We start from the raw sequence: 23,211 nt of genomic DNA on the forward strand, positions 1-23,211 counted from the left end.
TAAAGAGATTGTCTATATGGGCTACCTTTGAAAATGTCAGACCTGTTAGAGGGAATGATGGTACTTAAACAGCTTTGATGCTGGGTCCCTAGAGGTGTTGGGGTGATGCTAGACTACACTGGCTCCTAATAAGGAGTCTTTAGTTCCAAGGGCATTAAAAAGATTCATTCCCAAGTCCAGTGGGTGCTTTAGCCTTGTACATCTTTGCTGTCCTATGCGTCCAGGTTCAAGTCTTCCTACTCAGAGAGGCTTGAAAGGATTTTCTTCTAAACATGGAATTTTCATTTCCAAAATGGTCCCGTTGCTTACCCAAATTCATTAAGTTGATTGGTTTTGATCAGAGTATTCTGGCCTCCATGTCACATGTTTTTAAATTCTGTAAGGGCACAGTGAGGACTCGACATTACCCTTCTTCCTTAGTGTCCTCTCTATGTCTGCCCCTAGGCAAAAAGTCCTTTTAAAGACAAGCCTAAGGTAAAATCATGATCGAATTTTGAATTCAAAATTTACAATGCAGTTTATCCCTGGCTAAAAATAAAAGAAAAAGGAAAAACAAAGATAAATTCTGAGGACCTAGACTTATCTAGAAATAATTTCTAAAACTTTAGCATTCATATTCATCGATTCTTCCATTCCTCTTTGAAGACCTTTAGAATTTTTCAAACCTTGCTAAAGCAAGTCAGCCTTCTGAACCTTTTGAAGGGCAGTGAAACTTCATTTCATACAGTTTTTCTACAGCTCCATGTCTGTTCACAGGAAGGGAGAAAAAGAACAGAGGTCTCTCTGCTTGACTGATTCTAAATGATCGCCTTTTCAGATGCCTTTGGTATGGGAACAAAATCAGTCATAATCTTCAGGGTTTTAAATGTCATTTTTAATACATCAGGAAACCAAAAGGCACAAGAGTCCAGGAACAGAGTAAATACCATTTAGATGATTTTCATAAGCAGTTAAGTTTTTAATATCTGTTTAATGCACATCCTGTTTGGGGCCCTGGCTGAGTTTGAATCCCTGAGATTGAAGTGATGTTTAGCAACCATTTTTAACCAGGAAAGGCCTCCCCTACTCCCGGCCCACACCCATTTGAGCTTCACTGGCTCTTTTGAACAGAAGCCTTTCTCAGTTTTTACTTGGTTCAGTGAACAAGGTTACTGTTTAAAAAACAGTGGCTGTAGAGTTGTATGTCCTCATCGGCCGTTTGCCTGCTTCCTGACTGTACCTCGAGCCGTGTGAGACATAATTCATGGGATGATGATTAAACAGCCCCTTCACTGATTCTTTGCCTGGTCTTTGCCTGGCTGAGGAACGCAAAGCAAGAAGAGGGAGACATGCAGATATGTTGCAGCATACTCAAGAAAGACGGATTTTAGGATGGAAGACACTAAGCTGTAAGTTTTTGGGCTCAGAATGCATTTTGAAACTCTTACCAAGGAAATACAGGAATCAGGCAATCTTTAAACCAGTTTTGACGAATTAACACTTCCAACAGGTGAAAGTATAGAGTAGGAAATCTTTTCATAGCTTCTTTTGTTTGGAATAAAAACTTGTTGGTTTTAATGTTCTTAGAAAAAGGAGTGAGAGAGAATTTTAATTAAATGTAACGATCTTTGTTATAGTCTATAGATAATGGATTTGTACTTCTATCTTCATTGTCCTGGAACCATGTGATAGCTTCTGTGAAAATTAAAGGCAAACCATCATTCTCCATTTTCCATGTTGCTATTTTTTTTCTTTTGACAAAAAATAAAGTGAGAATTCTTAACAACTCCTAGGGTCTCCTTAAAGAAAGTACTAGATCTAGGTAGTAGCAAGCTACAGACACAATTATGCTGCTGTCTAAAGAAAATTTTAATTTATTGATGATTTCTTAATGCTCCTAGTGTTGGTATCTAGATCAGATCAGGAAGATTTTGAAAAATGATTGCTTTACTGTTTAGAGGGGTGCACTTGGGGGTGCTGTTCTTTGCTCATTAAAAAGAAAGGCCGTACTTCTCTTTCCTACCTCTTGATTTTTTTATTTAGCTTTTTTTTTTTCCTATCAGAAACATTGTCTGCATTTTTCTCTTACAACTTTCCTCAGGACAGTGCTTCAATTTCATGGCATGTAAACAGTGAATCACATGTGGGTTTTACAGAGAAAACTATAGTTATTGGAATCTTAAGCACTACATTTTGGAGATCTATTTTTATCACCAGATTTTCTTATCTGCAAGTTTCTTTATGTAGATGTTTTATCAACTTTAATTTTTAAGGGTAATCAAGATGCTTTATTTACTAAATTATTTGCCCTTTTAAAGTATTATATGTTAATTTTCATAGATAATATTTTCAAATTTTATAATGAAAACACATGTGCTCTAGAAAAGAATTTTGCGCTATATATAATGTTAGTAACTGTTAGGAGATGGATTATGGTGTAAGTGGTTTGCTTTTGGTATGTTGTGGTTATAAAATGTGGAGTTAGGCCTGTTAGAAACACATTTGGAATTGGATCTGAGCCTGCCTTTTAGCTCTGACATTAGTTCTGTGACTCAGACAAATTTTGCTCTGTTGGTATGTCAATATCATCCTGAACAATGGAATTAACCTCTGATCTGCAGGATTGTGTATACATTAAACAGGAGGTAAAGTGCCACACCTAATGCCTGGTTTCCCAGCAAAGAAATCATGGTGTTATTATTATATGTATTTGTCCAGTTAACTCACTCTCAAATTCATTTTGTATTTAATGAGTCTGTTTTATGGAGACAAATCTTTCTATGCAGAAAGTATATTTACATATAGTATTCAATTATTATGATAAGTCGATGCAAAATAAGTACTGGGTTTCATAATGACTTATTTAAATGAGATAAAGTAAAATTGCTTGAACCGAATGAAATATGGGTTACTCAGTAACAAAATCGGATAAATGTCTGATAGATAAATTTTAAATAAGGGGAAATTTTTTTTAATAAAATCTCAATAATTGGTCAATAAACCCTAGATAAGTGGTTTAAACCTTCTAAATTTTTTAAGATGCTAGATTATGGCATACTTTTTAATTTCTGTCGTTTAGTTTGATATTTAGTAGAACTTGAAAAAGTAGAAAACATAGAAGCTTCATGTTTCCATGAATTAAAATGTAATGTATAAACCCTAACTTTTGGGGGGTAGAGTGAAGGAGGAGCTGTGCTCTAAACGCTTACGTGGCACCCCTCGATTATTCACAAAAGTCCCTACAGCTGTGGGAGCAGAACTTCTTTTCACATTAAGCTGCTCTGGTATAACTGTCATAAGGTGTACGAGTGACCCCATTTTATACGAAAACTACTTTCTATCCTTACGTGGCCCATCCTCACCTTGGCACTTATCACTAGCTGATGGGATATTTATTGTCTGGTTTCCCACACTAGAACGTATGCTCGATGAGCACAGGGAATTTCAGTTATTTTATTCACTGCTGTATCTCCAGCATCTAAAACAGTGCCTGGCAACCAGTAGGCACCTCATTTGTCTGTTGAATTAATGAATCAGTCAATGAATCAATCCCTAGTCTTCAGTAGGGAAACAAAGTAGGAAAAGCTATATCTACTCACTTTATAAAATGTACAATAACAGAAACAAGGATATGGTTTTCTATAAAATCAAGAGTCACTGTACTGGGACATGATAATTATTTCTGTGGCTGACCAAGGCACTAGTAGTTTTTTTCCAACTTTTGGAAGAATAAAAGAAAAAGGTCAGCAGGAAATGTTACTATCTTCTGTTATAGATGATTAACTAGGTGCCGAGCAGAAAGAAAACCAAAAAGTTTACTTCCTTGGTGAAAAAAATAGTTAAATTAAGGACTCTAGAAAAATAATTTTGTGATAAAGCGCCAGGTCCCATGCCAGATATGCCCCCTGCTCCTCTAAGCCCTGGACGAGGTTAGCGCTGTGCTCAGGATGGGGCAGCCGCTTCCACACAGTGAAAATCACACGGCCTGGCAAACCCAAGCTCTTTTACCGGGAATTTTTTTAGAAACTAAACATTTTGTTAAAGCACTCACAAAACACTAGCCATTCTCAAATTTACATCGAACCTATACCTTTATCAAGGAAACAAAATGTACTTTAGAATCAGATAACCAGATTTTGGCACTCAGCTCTTAACACTGTGATCACAGGCAAATTCCGTTTAACCTCTCTGAGCTCCAGTCTCCTCCCCTATAAAATGGCAATAATCATACCTGCAGAAATCAAGTAAAGATGGTTAAGCGAGTTTATACACAAGAAAGTGATTTTTAACCCATAAAGCAAATTATAGTTTTACTTGAAACTAAAAAATAATGCAAGTTTTTTCCATTAGTGAGAATTTAAAAGCCTTATGACTTTATAGACATTCTATATTTGTCAAAATATTAAGTGGGGGAGGGGAGACCAAAACAGTAAAAAGACTAAGATACATTTTTTTAATGCTATATTTAGAAAAAAAAATTTTTTAAGCAAACACTATAACATGGTGGTTAAGATACTAGATTTTAAAGTCAAATCGATGTGGATTTGATTCACAAGCCATGTGCGTTAGACAAATTTCTTAACTCTTTTGAACCTCAGCTTTCATCTCTGTATAGTAGGGAGGATACTATCTAACATGCAGCTTACTGTAAAGAATGAATTAAATGAGACGTATCTAATTAGCGTATGTAATACAGTCTGGAACATAATAGATGTTCAATAAATGGCAATCATGTTTGTGGTTATTCATTATAAATATCATTGGGGTATATCATTTGCCTTTTCAATGATATGGGACCAAACTTAAAACATAATAACCTGGTAGAAATTTCTCCAGAGAAAATGATTCTCTGATTTTCCATTACTTTAACTTTTCTGAGCCTGATATTTAGATTAGGTGGTCTTTGAAACAAGCCTCAATACAATTAAAGTTGTCAAATACCGTCATTCACTTCCCTAGACCTCCTGAGATCTCAAAGAATCTTAGGTTAGATGGAGTTTAGCTTAATCTCCCATAACAAAACACATAGACATAAGGAAAGAGCTTGGCAGGGCGTATCAAGGACAGAGTTAAGAATTCTCTTTCTAGGAAGTGTGTGTTGTTAGTGAATCTTATGTGCTGTCTTGCCAGAAATGCTCTAGTTCAAAGATTAAAATCAGCTAGATATGTTTTAGAAATGAAATAGAATGAAAAAACAGGGAAAAATGTAACAAGAAGGGCATCAAAGTAGTAACACATGTTGTCACAAAAAGTAAAAATGCTTAATTTCCAGGATTTACCACTTATAGACCAAGATGCAAATCATGCATTAAAAGCCGCCAGTCCTTTCCCATAGCATTTCACTGAGTCATTCACAATGTCTGGTGAATATTGTCTGAACTGAAATTTTAGTATAAAATTGTAAGCATTGCTATACCATTTTGATGTTATTATTTATTTTTATCAGAACCTAAGGGTGACATAAATAACTTTCAATTGAACTATAGGCCAATTTCAAAACACATTTTTAATACATGAGAATCATTCTCACTTAGAAGGTATTTTTCTGCAAGACCTACTTTATTTAAAAAGATAATGCCATATCCTTTCCTGGATCGTTATCTGTTAGGTTATATAAATGCGTTCTCAGTATCTTATCACACACAGAATAAAGTAACGTTGCTCGAATAGCAAGTAACATGTGATGAAGGACCAAGAAGGTAAAAGTTAATATTTAAGCTTTCCACTCACTTGATCTAATATTAACAATACAAAGTGTTCATGTTTTTCTGTAACATAATAGCTATAAAAGTACTACATCGGAGATTAACATTTTTATATAACCTTTTATTAAATCTTTGAATATTTGAATTTTATACTTTATTTCTGATAATCAAAATACAAATTTAAATATGGAAGCATTTAAGTATGTTTCTGTAATTTATGGCTACAGTATTAGTCAACAGTCATGGTCAAGGTAAAAATAAAACAGGTGCGTCATTCAGGAACTTTAGTTGGATTCAAATTAGGTGAAGACGTCAAGAACTAGGCGGAAGCTGCTCACGTAGGTGAAGTGAAGCTGTACATATGTGAGTTCTCTTAGTTATCAAACATGTGGAGTTTGGTATATTTTTAAAACATTCTTAAGTATATTCTTAAATATTGACATATTTTCTTAAATATTTTTAAAGGTAAAGAGTGTGTGTGAGGAATAAGATAGGGCCCTTGTCTAAGATAGCTCTCAGTGTGTCAGTTTTGTATAGTGTTTTAGACTTTGACACTATACCAGCTGTAACCAACAGCAACAAAGTCGAGTGAAGTCCTGTTATGGGAACCTAAGAGTTGCACACACGTTAGAATGTGTGAAATGGACCTTTCCTACAAAGAAGAAATCAGACAGTCTCTGCAAATGAAAAAGTGCAGAATAGACTCTTTTCCATTTGCTTTCTGTTATATGTAAATGGTTTTTTTTTTTTTTGATGAAGAATTAGGAAGATAAACCAATTTCTAGTGACAAACATATCTGCTTATTTTTCAATCATGTTTTTGTAAATATGCTTCCCAAAATCTTTTTTTATATTTGAAATTTTCAAGGTGTAACTTAGCATTATAGAAAGTTTGGCAAAAACAAAAAAGGAAAATCACCCATAATCCTATCACCCTAATGTAGCTTTAGCAATTTTTATGTATTCCCTTTCAGTATCAAGTATATAATCTAATTATTTTCATTAATTGTCATATTATGAGCAATTATTTGTGATACTGCCTTACTTTTAGTACTTTTATTTTTACTAGTTAGGTAATCCATGGAAGAATTATTACCCCATTGACTATTGTTGCTCTTGATTTTTTACAGTTATAAGTGGTTTTGGGGGAGGAAAAACTTTTCTTTTACTCTCTTAGTTAAGTCCCTGGGGGCCTATGAATTAAATTAACGAAGGACAGATGAACGAGGGAAAGGCACACAATTTTTTTTTATTTTCATGTAATGCACAGGTGTTCACAGAAAAGAAGTGAAACTCAAATGAAGTGAATTTAGACTCAGGAGCTTATATACCATTTTAACAAAGGAAAGGGAGTTTGGGCTTCAAGAAAGAGTGAATTGTGAGGAAGTGACTAGGAAATACAGAGAGAGAGCTAATAAAAGATAAGGGTTAACATAGTAAGGTTTTTCTCAGTGGACACTTACCATTAAAATTAAGTGGTCTGTTTACTGTTTGGGTTGAATGTTCTGAACCTATTCACTCTGATACTGTAAAAAAAAAAAAAACGTTTATTATTTTACCGAATTTGGTCAAAATTTTTGACCCAATGCTCCATATGGAAATAAAGGATAAGAAAACCAAATCAATTCTCCAGAATTTATCCTATAGGAAACAGGTGAGAATCCTGACAGCTAAAATAATCATAATCCTAAAATTTCTCTCTCGTTTGTGGTTAATGGAAGGAAGTCTCTTTTTTCCAACATCTCTTCTCATTGCAGGAAAAGCCTCTCACTAATTACAGAAAGTAATCAGATGGCCTGACCACTTCTAGAATCCTTAAACTCACTTCCTGAACATTCACTGGATTTTTCAGAAGGCATATTATAATACATTCAAATCAAGGAATTTTAGGGCTGTCACCATTGGGTAATTACCTTTGGATAGAATCTTAGTACATTTGAAAACTCTGAAGCAGCTTTGATTTATTATAAATTAATGACATAGGATATTCATTAATTATTAAGGTTTGTTGAAATATGCTGAATGTTGTACACAGATTTTACAGCCAATAGCTGTCATCAGAATGTTTTGAAATTATACCCATGAGAAAAATAGAAAGGTTTTTACCTCATGCATTTGAATTGCTTGTTAGTTTTGCAGTAACCTTCAAAAAACAGGACATTGATTTATGCTACTTAGCCTCTCTTCCGAGAAAATTTAGCCACTTTGAAAAAAAAAATGTTTTATATCTCAAAAAGTCCCTTTAAAAATAAGAATTTAATACTTACAATACTGATTTTATACTGAAGTATTAAATTCTCAATAGTTTTGTGAGATAGGTAAAAGTATTCCATGGTGGGAATTACATTCCATTAAAACATCTGCATTTATAATGTATTAGGGGTGAAATTTTTACTTAAAAGCAGGTGAAGAAATCTCCTTGGAAATAAATATTGGGTTCTAAGTTGTTTTAGTTACCATGTTTTTCTATCTAGAGTTCTGTCTTAAATTGTGTTGATGTGAAGAACAAGGCTTAACAGAAGCCCCATGGAGTTTTAATAGCATTTATTTGGGTTCCTTTGTTATATTTCTCCATAGAACTGTGTTCTTCCCTTTCAGAGCCCTTATCTCGGTTGACAATGTAACCTTCATCAGTGTAATTATTTGGCAAATGCCTATGTCCTGTAGCCTGTAAGTTCCACGTGGGCGCAGACCCATGCCAGCTTCTACCCAGGGCCTAGCGCATTGGATGTAGGCACTCAGAATAGTGGAAGGATGAATGAAAAAGGATTATTTTAGTCATTCTAACATTCCATAAAGCCTTTCGTAAAGTTATAAAACATTCATAGTTGTGTTTTCCTTTCCCGGCAACTGATTGAAAGGACCACTTTGTTACTTCTTCTGCATCTCTTATCTGTCAGGTATTGCTATAACACCATTTCGAAGAATGGGGATGCTTTAAGAGAATTCATTGTTCTTTGACACTTACAGGATTTTAAAAGGCTTGACTCTTATCATACAAATGTTTAAATGATAGTGTTGCCAAACTAACCTTATTGCAACTAAGCTTATATATAACCATGTTCCAGTGTAGAGAAGAAAAGCTTTTCCCTTCATCCCTTCTAAGTTCTTTTGCTGGTCTAATAATTGAATTAACACGAGACAGATTAACAGGAGGGAAAAAGATAAATTTAATTTTGCATTTATGGAAGTCTCATAGATATGGGATCTAAGAAATGACTAGAGCGAGCTGTTTATATACCTTTTAGACAAAGGAACAATAAATTTATTAAGAATTCACAAGACAAAGAAACTTAGGCTTGGGTACTAATTAGATACAAGCCAAGTTTGTTTACACAGCCTTCTCAGCCCTGAATTTCCTGTCTCTGGTGATAAGGATGTCTCCATACTACCTGGAGCAGAGAGGGTACCTTCTGTGTGGGAGATTTATTTTCCTCCTTTCATGGGGAAAAAAGAACATCACTTGCACTGGCTGTTAAGTAACTTTAATTCAAAATAATCAATATGCCAAAGAAGGATGTTGGGAGTGGCCTACCATGAACCCCATCACGAGCACAGACCATAATTCCCAGAATCTGGTTGTTCTTTCAGAAGCCTTGAAACAGCTGCTTATTTCTAATTGCTTGGACTTCCTTGCTTTTTTTTCTTTTATATTATTGTAGTCTAGCATAGCGATGTATGAACATTATTGCTTAAGAAAAGTTTTGAATGATAACTTTCAGGATAAATTGATATTAAAAGAACAATTTTTTTTCAATTTTCTTAAAGCATCAAGTACTTAAGTTTTGGTTTTTTTTTTTTCTTTTTTTCCAAAATAAAGATGCTTATTCAGCCAGTTTGGGGGGTTTTATTTTGCCTTAATTGTTAAAGTTTAAAGACATAAAGTTTGTCTTAGTTGAAATAATATTAAAACACATCTTTCCTATTTCTGCAGTATTGAAAAAAAGGATAGAGAAACTCTGAAAAAACAAATAATTAGTTTCAATTTTTCTTCTAATTTATATTTACATAGTATGTATGTGAGAGAATGTATACATTTTAGTTTAAAATATTCTGTGGTATAAATACTCAGAGTTTTATTTCTTTTTTCATCCTTGGCTATTCAGCATAGAAATGAGTATTAAAATATGAAAAACAGGTTAAGCATCCAGTGTATACAATACAAATTAATTTTCTAGAGTGTGGATATCTAATATGCTGAAGCCAGAGACTAACCTTAAAATGAGGTTTTACAGAGGACAGTATGTTTATTGCACAGCTCTCTCTTAGTTTGACTTAATACAGGGTTAGATTTTAGAATATGTATGTATCTCTACAAGAATTCATTTACTGTATATTCCCCATAAATACAGCTTCTTGAAACTGAGCTTTTGCTGACTATTAACAGTGAGTACAAGATTTTGTACTTTTGGCAAGTTCCTAGAATACATTCTGTGTTTTCAGTTAATAGTGGAATCACATGATTTAGCTAACAGTTGACCTTGGGGTAGAGTTGATCCAATCACATGAAAACTGAGAGACCTAACAAAGATGGATGCTTAAAGAGTTAGTCTTTAAGCACGTCTTCAAGAATAATTTAAACTGGGTCATTTGCTGAATTTTTATTTATTAAAGGCCCAAAATCGAACTTGCAAGTAGCATGATTAATATGATTTTAGCCTAGGAAAATCTTAGAAACTTTTATAAAACTCCCATGAAATGCCAAATACCTTGAGCCTTAACCCATCTTTCTGATAATAATTAGTAGAGCCATCATTTAAGTCTATTTTTAGATCATGTTTATATAAAAGGGAATACTTGTGTTTCTGTTATGTATTGGACCTGTTTACAGCTTATCCCAAATTGGTATCAAATTTTTAAAGAACATATTAAAACATCACTATTCTATACCACTGAAAATTATTAAGTGATATATAAAAAGATGGTTCCCATTGACATTGATCCTGCCATATAAATTCTGCATAAATATCAGTAGCTTGTGTTGAGTTTGTAGAAGTTAGCTTTCTAAAAAAATGATTATGCAGAGAGTCAAAGGATAAATCCAAAAATTATTTCAAACTTTACTATATTGTTTCTGGAAGATTCCACAAAGCAATAAAGAGAATAAATATAAAGTACAGTGGTTCTCAACTTTGGTATACATCTGATTCAGCTGTGATGCTTGTTAAAAGTGAAGATTCCCAGGTCTCACCCCTACAGATACACATTCTATAGATCTGAAATGGGGCATAAAATCTGCATTTTTAACAAATACCAGGTGTTTCTGATCAAGGAGGCTCAGGGACCATACTCTAAGAAACATTGTTCAGTCTTCAAATATTTTTGCTTACATGAATCCAAGAAGAAATTTGAAAAATCATGTACCATTTTATAGCCTTAGAAATTGAAATCTAAAATTATTTCTTTTAAAATAGTTTAAATCATTTTGAAGGATATAATTTTAGAAAATCACATAGCATATACATGCTTTAAATACATTTTAATCAAAATCTTGAAGCTACAGATTTAGCTCATTCATTTTATCCCCCACCCTTCCCCCCAAAAAAACTGATTTAGCAATCAGCCATATAATACTTGTGACTTTGTGACAAAAAAAGACTGACTTTATTTTTTAATGCAAATAAGTATATTAACTTACACTCTATGACAGTGACACACTAATATATATTAGATATGCAATGGAAACCTTTTTATTTGTGCAGGGATAAAAAAAAACTTTACCCTCTTAAGGTATATTAACTGGGGCTTGCAAATTAAACTTTCAAAAGACAGATTAACAGGAGAAAAGGGGTATGTTTCTTTATTGATGTTAGTGTTTTCATATGCATGGGGACCTCACAGAAGAAAAGTGAAAACCCAAAGAGGCAGTTAAAGCCAGGGACTTATATACAATTTTAACAAAGGTTGATAAATTGTAGAGAAGTGACTAGATAAAGAAAAGAGGATTTGGATATCTAGGGGAGGTGAATTGTGGGAAGGTAAATGTATGGAAGACACAAATGGTAGATGAGGGTGATTTTGTAAGGTTTGTAATACAGACTCAGGTTGTTTCTGGTGCTGAGTCATTCTCCTCTACCTTTACAAATGCGAATTTGTCACCCTCACAAAGGGAAATTTATGCCCTTCTCATTTGCCTTTAGCCCAAAATAATCAATATGCCACCGTGGCACATGGTGAAGTAGCACTTCCTGGTGCCCTTCCTTCCTGGTGCCCTTCCTTCAGGTAAAGCAAGGCTCCGCTCCCGTCGCGTTCCTCGCCTGCTCTGCTCTCACGAGGCTGCCCTTCGGCAGCTGTGCCATTTTCTCATCATTCTCTGGTGGAGATTCAGGTTTTACACTGTGAGCCATGAACCTCATCTCTCTCAGAGTGCTCACGTGGTGTGCCGTTCTTACAGTAGTAGGAGAAGGGGAATAAAAAGCCAGGTGGAGGAGGTTTCAGGAAAGAGTCTGGAATTCGATTCCCTTTAAAACCTTCCAAGTACATGGACTCCCATAAACAAGGGTTCTTAACCCGGGAGTTTGTGAATTTGGATAAGGAAAATAATCGCATCTTTATTTCCAGTAACCTCTCCTGGAAATTGAAATTTTCCTTTAATTATGAATGTGAGCAACAAACCTAGAGTAGTATTAACATCAGTAGAAGTCAGATATTTTCATATCGCATTACATTTTTTTCAGATCTCTCAAAAGGTAGTGTGATCACTGCTTTGAAATCATGGCAGTTATTAGGCATGCCCCTAGATTTCTGTATTTAATGGGTTAATAAAGAAGCACATATGTTTCTACAGTATAAACATTTTAATATCTCAATAACCTTTTAAATATAATTTAAGTATGGTTGTATTTTTTGTAATGCTGTGTATTTTAATTAATGCATTAAAAATCTTATCCTGAGAAGGGATCCAGCCTGACCTTTGTCAAAGAAGTCCAAAGCAGAAAAAAAGGTTAAGCCCACCAACTCATCTTGCCTTTTTTATGCCGAGGAATGAAAAAACGTAAAAAATCACTTAAGCCTGTGGGAGACGAATCCTGTGTTAAATTCCGTAATCCATTGGTTCCAAATCAGAGATGTACGTCAGCTGCTCTAGGGAGCTATTTAAAAATACACAGCTAAGCTTTATGCCTCAGGATAGCAGTTCTGCAGGTCTGCGTTGGACTCGGACATCTGTGTTAAAGGTCCATAGACTTTTGTATGCAGACCCTCAACTAAGAACTACTGCTTTAAACACAAGTGCTTTGAAAGTTTGGTCTTTAAGAACTATTTTAAATATTACATTTTTAAAGATTTATTTTGACTGAAAAGAATCACGGCAAGAAATGAGGAAGATTTGCTTTATAGTTTAGAGCCTGTAACTACTTAAAACATCTTTTGCTCCGGCAGAAGGTGGGTGGTGTGGTGGGAAGGTGGGGGGTCTTGACCATCAGTCCCTGGGGTCCCTGAAACTTTCTGAAGTTGCATGTATAGTTTTTCAGAGTAAGGGGCTAGTGATTTTTCTGAGATTTGCCGGGACATTCATGATCTAAAAGAGGGATGGGGGAAAGAATAGCTTCCCATATACTGAGACAGTAAAACTTAATTGTGAAATGACCAAAAAGACAAAATTATTACACCTAATAAGGAAACAGTTACGAGAACACCATTCTATGGGAAAAGCATTGAACTGGAGCTCTAATTATTTAATTTTATCAGTATTTTGTTTTATATTATTAATTCCTGGAATCAGTATACTTATATATTTTTTTACAACACCAGCACAGCATCATAGGTAGAGTGGTAAATAGTGTTGTGGGGTTTTTTTAATTTTATTTTTTATTTAAGTATAATTGGTATCCAATATTACTTATAATAATTTCAGGTTTACAATATACTGATACACAACATTTTTATACCTTACAATGCGATCACCCCTCTACTGCCAGTAAGCATCTGTCACTGTGCAAACTTATCACAATATTATTGACTGTATTCCCCTCCCGCTTTCCACCCATTTCCCCACCCCCTCCTTCTGGTAGTCATCCCTTTGAGCTCTGTTTCTATGAGTCTATTTTTGTTTGTTTTGTTCTTTTTAGATTCCACATAGAAGTGAGACCATACAGTATTTGTATTTTTCTTCCTGACTTATTTCACTTAGCATAATACCCTCTAGATCCATTCATATTGTCACAAATGGCAGGATTCTATTCCTTTTTATTGCTGCATAATAATTGTGTGTGTGTCACATCTTCTTTATTCATTCATCTATTGATGACCACCTAGGTTGCTTCTATATCTTGGCTTTTGTAAATAATGCTGCAGTGAACATAAAACTATTTGACATCAATCTGAGCAGTATTTTTTCTTTGGATACATCCCTGTGAGCAAGGGAAACAAAAGCAAAAATAAACAAATGGGGCCTCATCAAACTAAAGAACTTCTGCACAGCGAAGGAAACCATCAACAAAATGAAAAAGACAACCTAGTGAATGGGAGGCTATATTCACAAATGATATATCTGATAAGAGGTTGATATCCAAAATAAATAAGAAATTCTTACAACTCAGTAACAGAAAAATAAGCAATCCAATTGAAAAATAGGCAGAGGACATGAAAAGACATTTCTCCAAAGAAACATACAGATGGCCAACAGACATGAAAAGATGCTCAACATCATTAATCATCAGGGAAATATAAATCAAAACTACAATGAGATATTGCCTCACACCTATCAGAATGACTTATCAAAAAGTCAGCAGTGCTTTTGATGCTATACATTAGGGAAAAAAATCAAGATAAATATTAAAATATATCAAGTACTTTGCTTAAAAATCCAAAAGTAAAAATGATCACTAAAATAAGACTTAAAAAATTTAAGATAAAATAATTTTATCTTTATACTGTGCTTTCTTTCCTCCTACATTTGGCTGTTTTGTGTCCTTGGACATGAGCTCTCTACTCATAGTTGTTATAATTCTTGGATCTTAATTCTTATTATTTTAATTTAAAGCCTAAAGTTTTCTTTTTGCATGCTAAAATTGTGAAGCAGTAAATATTTAATATATGAAATGTGTAGCTTCCTTCTTGCAACAAGTAAGAGAAAAAAATTATTTTAACGGAAAGTATTTTTAAGGGAATAAAGAAAAGGTACAATCTTTTATTTATAAAAGAAGTTGATGGGTTTTCTAGTTGGCATCATTGAAGGTTGATGCATATCTCTGCCCTTTTCCCTATGACAGATAAATTCTTTAGTATTTTTGGTTGTCGTGCCATCTCCTTGGCTAACAGCGCCCCCCACCATGCCTACTCACTCTAGGGTCAGCTCCAGCATCCCCTACTCCAGGAAGCCTCCCTTACCTTTCTCTGTGATTCCATAGAGTCTTATACATACCTCATCACAGTACTTACCACATATATTTTAATTATCTATTTCTGTGTCTGTCTCTCTTTGAAGACTTTAACTTCAGTACTGTTATCTTTGTGGTACTGTGCCTGGAACAGTGCCTGCTCATTAAATGTTTTGCTGAGTAATGACATATATAATCACCCAGCTCACATCTCTCATCCATTATTCATTGTACTTGTCTGTAATCATGTACTGACTGGGCAGTAAAGGGATCGTGCTTTGGCTTTCAAGCTCCTGCTCTAGCCAGACAAGCTAACCTGCCCAGCCCGACCAGCAGCTCATTCTAATAAAGTAAGTCCAAACCAAATGTGACAGTGTTAGACTGGCCATCAGTCCAAGGTTACCCTTCACAGCAGGAGCAGGTCCAGGCATAAAGCTGACTGCTAAGCCAGCCACTCCCTCTTTACCTCTGTACATCAGCTCCAGATTCTCAAACTTGCCATTTTATTACTTGTCTTTACCAAAATTTCTTTTATTCCTGGCCTATACTGTTAAAAAAAATTTCTTTTATTCCTGGCCTATGCTGTTAAAAAAAAAAAAAAGTTACTTATGACTATTCAGTTATTAAAATAATCATAGCTTAATTCTGAGCTAGAAAATATCAATTTCTTATGACAACCCAATGAGTTTAGTGGGAAGTGAAATAGAGAGGGTCTGGAAGCAGTTGTATTGCATTTTGAAAAGAGAAAATAAGGAGGGGCAGTATGGACCCCTGTTCCTTTTATTTCTAAAAAATAGGAGCATGGGCCTGAGGCTCCTGGGCACATCCTGAAAATGTTGTGTCATGTGCCCTAAGTCCTCAGTTACCATCATCAATTGGTTCTGTGACTTTAAGTGAAACAACAGAGAAAACCAGTTTTACCAGAGATGAGTTGATATAAACAAGAGTTAAGTTCCTAGGGCATCTTGTCAATGTTATCAGAAGGACATTATCTGAGGACCTGCTGTACAGTTTTAGGTATTAACTGATCAATCGTGCAGTTAAACATAAAATTAATGTCTCGCGTGGACAAAATACAAATTAGTACGATTTAAAACTGAGCTGCATATTTCAGCTATACTCTATAGATTGAATTTTGGCAGAGAAAGTGTTTGAAACATTTATCTTGTATCTGATATTTGATTACTATGAGAATTGCTTATTGTTCTCTCCATTTTATACCTTTTAATTAAACTGGTGAGGGGAGATGTAGGAGAGAAAGACAGTTTTCATCCCAAGTGGATTTTCTATAATTTTACTGAAGGCCTTGCTTCTATCTTTGTTGTCTTGGAAACCTCTCAATTTCTCTTTAAAACTAACCATGGCTCTATTATGAATTTATTAGTATGAAATATTTTGCTGCAGTAAAACTACTGCGACTTTATGCATCTTTCCACATGCATTGTTCAACTTTCACAAAGCACGTACAGTTCTCCTTAAGGTCAGGACAGGCCACCAGAGGCACAAGACTTCTAGTCTCTTTCTCTCATCAGATAAAAACACAAAAGAAAAATGCTGCTAGTCTCCTCCCAGGCCCCAGGACTGAGTCTGTTATCTCCAGATAATCCAGCAAGTGAGTTTGTCCAACCCTTTTCTCCAACATCAGTGTGGTAAATGGAAACGACACAAATTTTAGAGTCCAGCTAAGCTAGACTCATATCCCATTCTGATCACTTATTATTCTCTGCTTCTGTGTTTTCAGTGAACACTGGGATGCTAATTGCCTACCTTGCAAGGTGACTATGGGAATTCGATATGATGTATGTAAAGCCTCTGGCACAGTGCTTGTTATATTAGATGGGGCTTGATAAATGGCTCTCACAGTTGATGCTTTTGTTATTTTTCTAATATTAGGTTCTCCTGTACAGAGGTTCTGATGTCTTATTTCCTTTTTAAAGCTTGGATATTATAATGAGCAGTCTGTGTTTCTCTGGTTTTATGCTGTCAGTTATGGGTGTTTTCAGTGGTATTTTGGTGTTGTAGAATTATTTTTGTTTGTTTCGCCTCGGGCCACTTTTCCTTCCTAATTGAGTTACTCTGATACTAGAAAGGAGAGAGTAGGCTCAAAGCCTGCTGGGCAAGAGTTGAATGAGTAGAAGTAGTACATACTAAATTTGACATTTCTAATTAGAGTTTGAAGCATGGTTCTTAATCATCTAAAAGGGTTTGTAATCCAAAATCAAAATGTAAAGATTTATAATCAACATTTTGAACATTGCATAGTATTAGGATAGTTTTTCTAGCTTTTATGTTCAGCCTAAACTTTTCGTTAAAGTTGAGTTTTATAAAAGGGGTTAGATTTTTTTTCTAGTGAAATGAGAATCGACAAACTTGTAAAGCTGGTTTAGAATAATTACTAGATCAGCGGAGACTAAAATGTATCAGCGACTGTTTTGTTGTAGGCCCCTGTGAAATGACTGTGAATTCCATCTCTGTCTTTAAAAGTTTAGATGCAACTGTCATTCTTATATGCAGTCTTAGCTAAATGACCTCAAATTAATGTAAGTCAGCTCAATATCAGTATGTATAACCCCAGCATAGGCAGTACCTTTATCGATTCCTGTAAATAGTGAGTTTTAGGGAAGTGACCTCAAAGATGGTGCTGGCTCTACTCCAGGGGAAGAATTATGCAGCACAGTGATATGTCAGCTAACTGAGTTCTTAGGAGCAAAGCTGTTTGGCTTCTGGACATCTCTGTTGAGTGGACCGAGGGCTCTGGGTTGGAGACAGGGCAAGAGTTGAATGAGTAGAAGTAGTACTCACCTCCCCCCCACCCCCACCTCTGTCTGCACTGCTTGAGCACTGAGATGCTCAGCCATTTTTAAATTTGCTGTTTGAAAGCTGGAACACATTCATATATGTGCAGGCCCCTCGAGAATGGGCTCCAGCCCTCATCCAGTTCAGTTACCAAAGAGTCCAAGGCGAGCTAATTGGGCTCTCATCATGGGAAGTCTCACTCCGATGAGAGGCAGCAGCACCGCCAGCATAGACTGGACAGCTTATAGGGAGGAAGGAAAGGGGCAAAGAAGCAGTTCTTAGCTGAAACCGAAGATAATAGAATGTACCTTATGTATTATTTGTGCCATAGGCCGTAATGTCTCTGACAACAATATATATCATTGCAAAATATTTTTATTTGTTAGAGAGCTATTATTCTACCAGATATACAAGTAAAATTCCAGGTATCTTAGAGGTCTCAGACGTTAACCTGTTTAACCCACTAAACCTACCTAGTGTGGTAGCCCAGCATAGTGCGGGTACAGATGGAAGATTTTAAAATGAGCCTTGTTGATGAAGACGAAACATAATGATGTCATTTGTATTTATTTCTATCTCTGTACTTAGTGGAGTTATACCTTCATGTCACTAATGTTCATACAGCTCAGGCTGATGTATTATTATGGAGGGTAGATATTAATACAGCAAAAATTATATATAACTGGTTATTGAATGCAGAGTCCTAGATAACCATTTTTAATGTGGTCACATTAATTTTATCATTCTGAGGGCCAGTGTCCACATACTACTTTAATGTGATCTTTTTATGATTAAGATATTCTAAAATCAATGTGGTATGACTTATAGAAAGAGAAGATCAATGTTTCCTTGTGTGAAACACAGCTTTCACTAATGGGATGAGCATCAGCCATTCCTTTCATTTTTCACATTTCTGCTTTGAGGCGGAATAAATGCTTGTCCACAGTTTTCAGATGATAAAAAAAATGTTCATTTTTTAGACATGAAAAACAGAATTTTTGTCTAGCATCAGTAGCTACCACATTTTTGCTACTGAATATTTGTCTACAAAATCAAGTTCAGCCTGCCTGCTGGAAAATCTTGCCTAAAGAAAACTGAATGACATATTCAGAGATACTAAGTTGAGGAACTTATGAATGACTATCTCAGACAAGATATTTGTAAATTCTCAATGGCTAATTATACTTTTTTATTAAGTGAACTTCCATTCTCGATTAGCTCTAAAATATGATCGCCTGTGACCCTTACCTTATACATATTTGCTAGACTATTGTAGTGTTTAAAAAGAATGGCAATTTCCAATGACATATGGTTTGCATTCTGGAAGATCATTTATAAATTGGCTGTTTGAAAGATGAAACACATATGCACATTGTAAAAATAATACATGTGCAATGGATAACCCACAAAAGTGATTTAACCTATTATATAGTAATGTTAGAATCTCTTTGAATAAAAATGTTTAGAATTATTCATTCAATACTTTTTAAACATCTATACTAATGGTACATTTACCCTCAAATTGCTCGTATTCTGTTTTGAAAGCTGATTCTTTCACTCCCAATCCCTTCTCCTTACCCCGTCTTCACTCAACCATAATCTGTCTCCTTCCTAAGTCTACATGGAGACCAAACTTGGTATCACCACCTATCCTTACTTCACTATTTATGAGAAGCACACACCAATGTGAACATTTTCTAAGGTATTTTTCACTGCTATAAAACAAAGGAGGTAGAATAACAAAGTTCGAAGAAGTCTTGAGCTTGTGCGTCATTTGTAAACTAAAAAGAAACTGTACTGCTACTCCATTCATAGACTATTCCTGGTACACCTAGGAAAAGTGGCAGGTTTGTGGGGACATTCAGACTGCAGTGGGATTCATTCACGTTTCATAGGAAAACTCAGACAGTTCTGTAAATATTTGCCTTTCTGAAAATGACTTTCCTGGAACTTTGAAAACAGAACTGGTTTTCCAGGAGCAGGTTCTTGGCTAAAGAATGGGGTGGCGACACAGGCCAGGCCAGGCCAGGGCCCCTGGGACTGAAGGAGAGCAATCTGGCTAACAAAAGCTCCATTCCTCCCCACCTCCACTTAGTAATTGTTGACTTTTTTTTTTCCCCCTTCTTCTAGAAGGAGCTGTCTGTACAGGTTTACCCTCTCAATCTCACCCTTCTGGCTTCTCCAACTACTCTAGTTACCAACTCTCAAACAGAGATTGTCAGGAAAGAACTGGTCACGTAAAATGCATTCTGAAAGCACTTAGGAAAAAAGGGTCAGTTTATCAGCTTAGTTTTGGCTTAGCTTTTCATGACCCCGAAGGACCTACAGCTTAGGAAGATTTAGAATTTGTAATTGGATTCTCTTGTTTGAAATGGATGTAGCATATTTCAAATGAATATACATATTGGAAAATAAGCACGTAAACGGCAGTCTTTAAACCGAACAGCCATTAGTGTTGTGTCCTGTAAAGTACCTTTTCATCTGGCCTGATACTGTTTGCCAGGTTGTGACGCCTGCCACACAGTCATCTTTGTGTTTCTGAGAGTTGGCAGAACTCTGTAAAACTGCTTTCTTGTTTTTCAGACTGGGATCCTTTCCTTTTGTTTGTTTTGTTTTCACTTGTTACTACATTTAGATATTCGATAGGCCCCAAAATTTAAGATGCTCCACTTGGAATCATTTTGAGTGTGGCAAATTAAATCGAACGAATAAAATGCCATGCCTAGGAGAAAGGCAATAAAAGAGAGCAGAGCATGTTTTAAATTTTGCTTTTTCTTTCCTGCAGAAGACTGGAGGAATGCTTTGTGATTTAAATCCCTTTTCCTGGCCTTTTTCTGGTTGTCACTCTGAGCATACCAAAGACTGGGCTTGGTCATGTTTCTTTGCACTCCAGGATGATAGTCTTAATTTTTTAATATATTCCACAGGCTGTATACCCCTGAAAGTCACTAGCAGGGTGAGTCCCAATACAACATCTATGCAGAGCTCCCATGGTGATCAGCGCTGTCCGTCCATGTGGGTGTCATCAGCCTTCTTCCCCAGTTTACCACCAACCAGCTGATGCTCAGAGGAAGGAGCAGCTTCAGCATTCTACTGTGATTCTGGCTGTGAAGGGGCACAAAGGTGGTCAGGAAGTTTTCTTCTACCCTTTTGCTGTGCTGCTGCATTTCCTATGCAGAGAAGGTGTCAGAGAAGCCATTCATTCCCAGCCCGGCCCACACTGTCTCTCATCAGAGTTGGCAAGAGCCACAGCTTGAACCAGTACAGGTTTGACTTGCAAAACTGAGAGGGGAAGTAGTGGTAAACGTATCCACATGGAACAAACCTAGTTTTGACACTTGATCTTAGCCAAAAGGCCAAGAAGCGATCAAACCTAGTTTTTAAGCTTCCGATTCAGCCCTAATGTTGCGGCTCCTTGCGGATCCTGTTCCTGCCTTTGTTCACGTTACCCTGTATCTCCCAGGAAAGTAAAGCCTCCTTAGAGCTTCTTTAGTAGTCCTCTCCCTTGGAAGAGATTGCCTTCTCGGTGCAGAGTGGCCTCAACTGCAAGAGATCAATACACTAACTCTGGGGGCAAGGGCTCAGGTGCTGGTGTCGATATAGGAAGGTAAATCACACCCAGTCAGGGCCACGGTCTCTTCTCACATCAATGAAGATTCAGAGAACTTAACGTTACAGAGAAGGTGAGGTAGCAGATATCTGATTACTGTAGGCAAGTATTGGAAATGATGAAATGCAGTGCAGTTGAAGAAGGAACTTGAAAAGTAGGCTGAGTAGAATTACCAAATGAGAAAAAGACAGAAGAGTAAGTAACATGATGTTTTGAATAAATAGAAAGCAAATATATATGTATAGAAATTCTTTTTCCAGAAAGAAAGGAGGGAAGGAGCTTTTCCTTTTTACCTTACAACTTGGTGCACTATTTGAATTTCCTAACCATATAATAGACATTTCTTTTTTAAGATAAAAAGAATACTAGGTTATCTGGGTCAGCAGTCTCCAACCTTTTTGGCACCAGGGACCAGAGCTCTAATGAGAATCTAGTGCCGGAGGATCTGAGGTGGAGCTGAGGCGGTGATGCTAGCGCTGGGGAGCATCTGTAAATACAGATGAAGCTTTGCTCACCCACCGCTCACCTCCTGCTGTGAGCTTGGGTCCTAACAGACCATGGACCAGTACTGGTTCACAGCCCAGGGGTTGGGGACCTCAGATATGGGTGATAGGATTATGGGCCTTTCAAATTTTATCCTCCTAGTCTTTCTGTAGTATGGAAAATCTAATAAATGTTATTTTTATCTCTTTCTATAGGCAAGTGTGCAATTAATACCTACTCTGAAGACACAGTTATAGAATAGTTGGTGGAGAGGGTAATTTAGTCCTTCTATAGCCAACCCGTAAGTCCTTCTTTGCAGTTAATAAGCAGTTGTACATGGGGCCTTAGGATACTAGATACTTGGAAAAGGAGAATTGTGGCTCAGGAATTATCAGGAGCTGTTCTAGGTGACCAGGTTTGCTCTGGGAATCCTTCAGTCTTTTCAGAAACACACTGACTTCTAAGTTGTTTGAATTCCTGTGGAACTGATTTTTTTTGATGTTATTCAAACCCTGATCTGGTACCTTTCATTCATTTTTTTTCTCCTGACTTTGTTTCTCCTGCTATTTTCAAAACTAAATGCTGCTGATCCTCTTTGATATGATGAACCAGCACCTGCTTTGTTTATCGACTTCTAGAAGAAAGAAAATGTAAGATTCAGGATGTACCAAATGAAAGAGGAGCTAAAATAGGAAGGATATACAGTATCCCACAGTGTGTCAAGACTGCTGATGAATGCCGTAAATGAAAAACCATTATCTAAGATACAACATATGAGATATTTTTATCATCTAACCACCATCTAATTTAGCGGGCACTGTTTTTTTCTTTTCTAGTTCATACACTGTCCTTTGTCGCCTTTTATTACCCTCCTCATGCTCCCCCCGACTTAATATCACATCTGCCTTTTCTGAATCTCACCCACCTCCAAAGCCAGTCTGGAGTCACACTTCCAGCTTTCAGTGCTGTCTGGCTGGGACTGAAGAGTTGATTGTCCGGGAATGGAGGAAGTGGAAGCTGGAAGGATGGGCCGGGCCAAATAAAGGAAGGCTAAGGCGCTTGGATTTCATTCCGGAGTTAGTGGGAGCTCTATCAGTTAAGGGATTCCTATTAATGGTTAGTGCAAAATCCCCCCCCACGAAAAAGCGGTGATTTAAACAAATTAGGAGTTTTCTTTTTTTCTTATCTACAGGAAACATGGAATGAGCAGGGCCAGAGCCAGGTCTCTGTTTTCCCCTTAGCCTTTCCTTCATGATAGCCTCCTGGTTGCAAGGAGGATAGATATTCTACCTTGAACTTCACTATCCTGTTCAAGGCA

The 23,211-nt window shown here is 36.2% G+C and overlaps 1 protein-coding gene across 3 annotated transcripts in view; it reads left to right on the forward strand.

Moving 5' to 3' along the window:
• The window catches only part of MAP7 (microtubule associated protein 7), a 151,461-nt gene that overhangs the window by 58,811 nt on the left and 69,439 nt on the right, over positions 1-23,211 (forward strand). Inside the window, exon 1 of one of the 3 annotated variants that reach the window (XM_039878996.1) lies at positions 1,104-1,388. The exons of the other annotated variants lie outside the window; for them this stretch is intronic. Coding sequence (XP_039734930.1) covers positions 1,337-1,388 — 52 coding nt within the window. The 5' untranslated portion in view covers positions 1,104-1,336. Of the gene's footprint in view, positions 1-1,103; positions 1,389-23,211 lie in introns of those variants that run through there. 3 annotated transcript variants of the gene reach the window in all.

Source organism: Pteropus medius, unplaced genomic scaffold (genome assembly GCF_902729225.1).
Source record: "Pteropus medius unplaced genomic scaffold, Ma_sr-lr_union100, whole genome shotgun sequence".
Classification (NCBI taxonomy): domain Eukaryota; kingdom Metazoa; phylum Chordata; class Mammalia; order Chiroptera; family Pteropodidae; genus Pteropus; species Pteropus medius.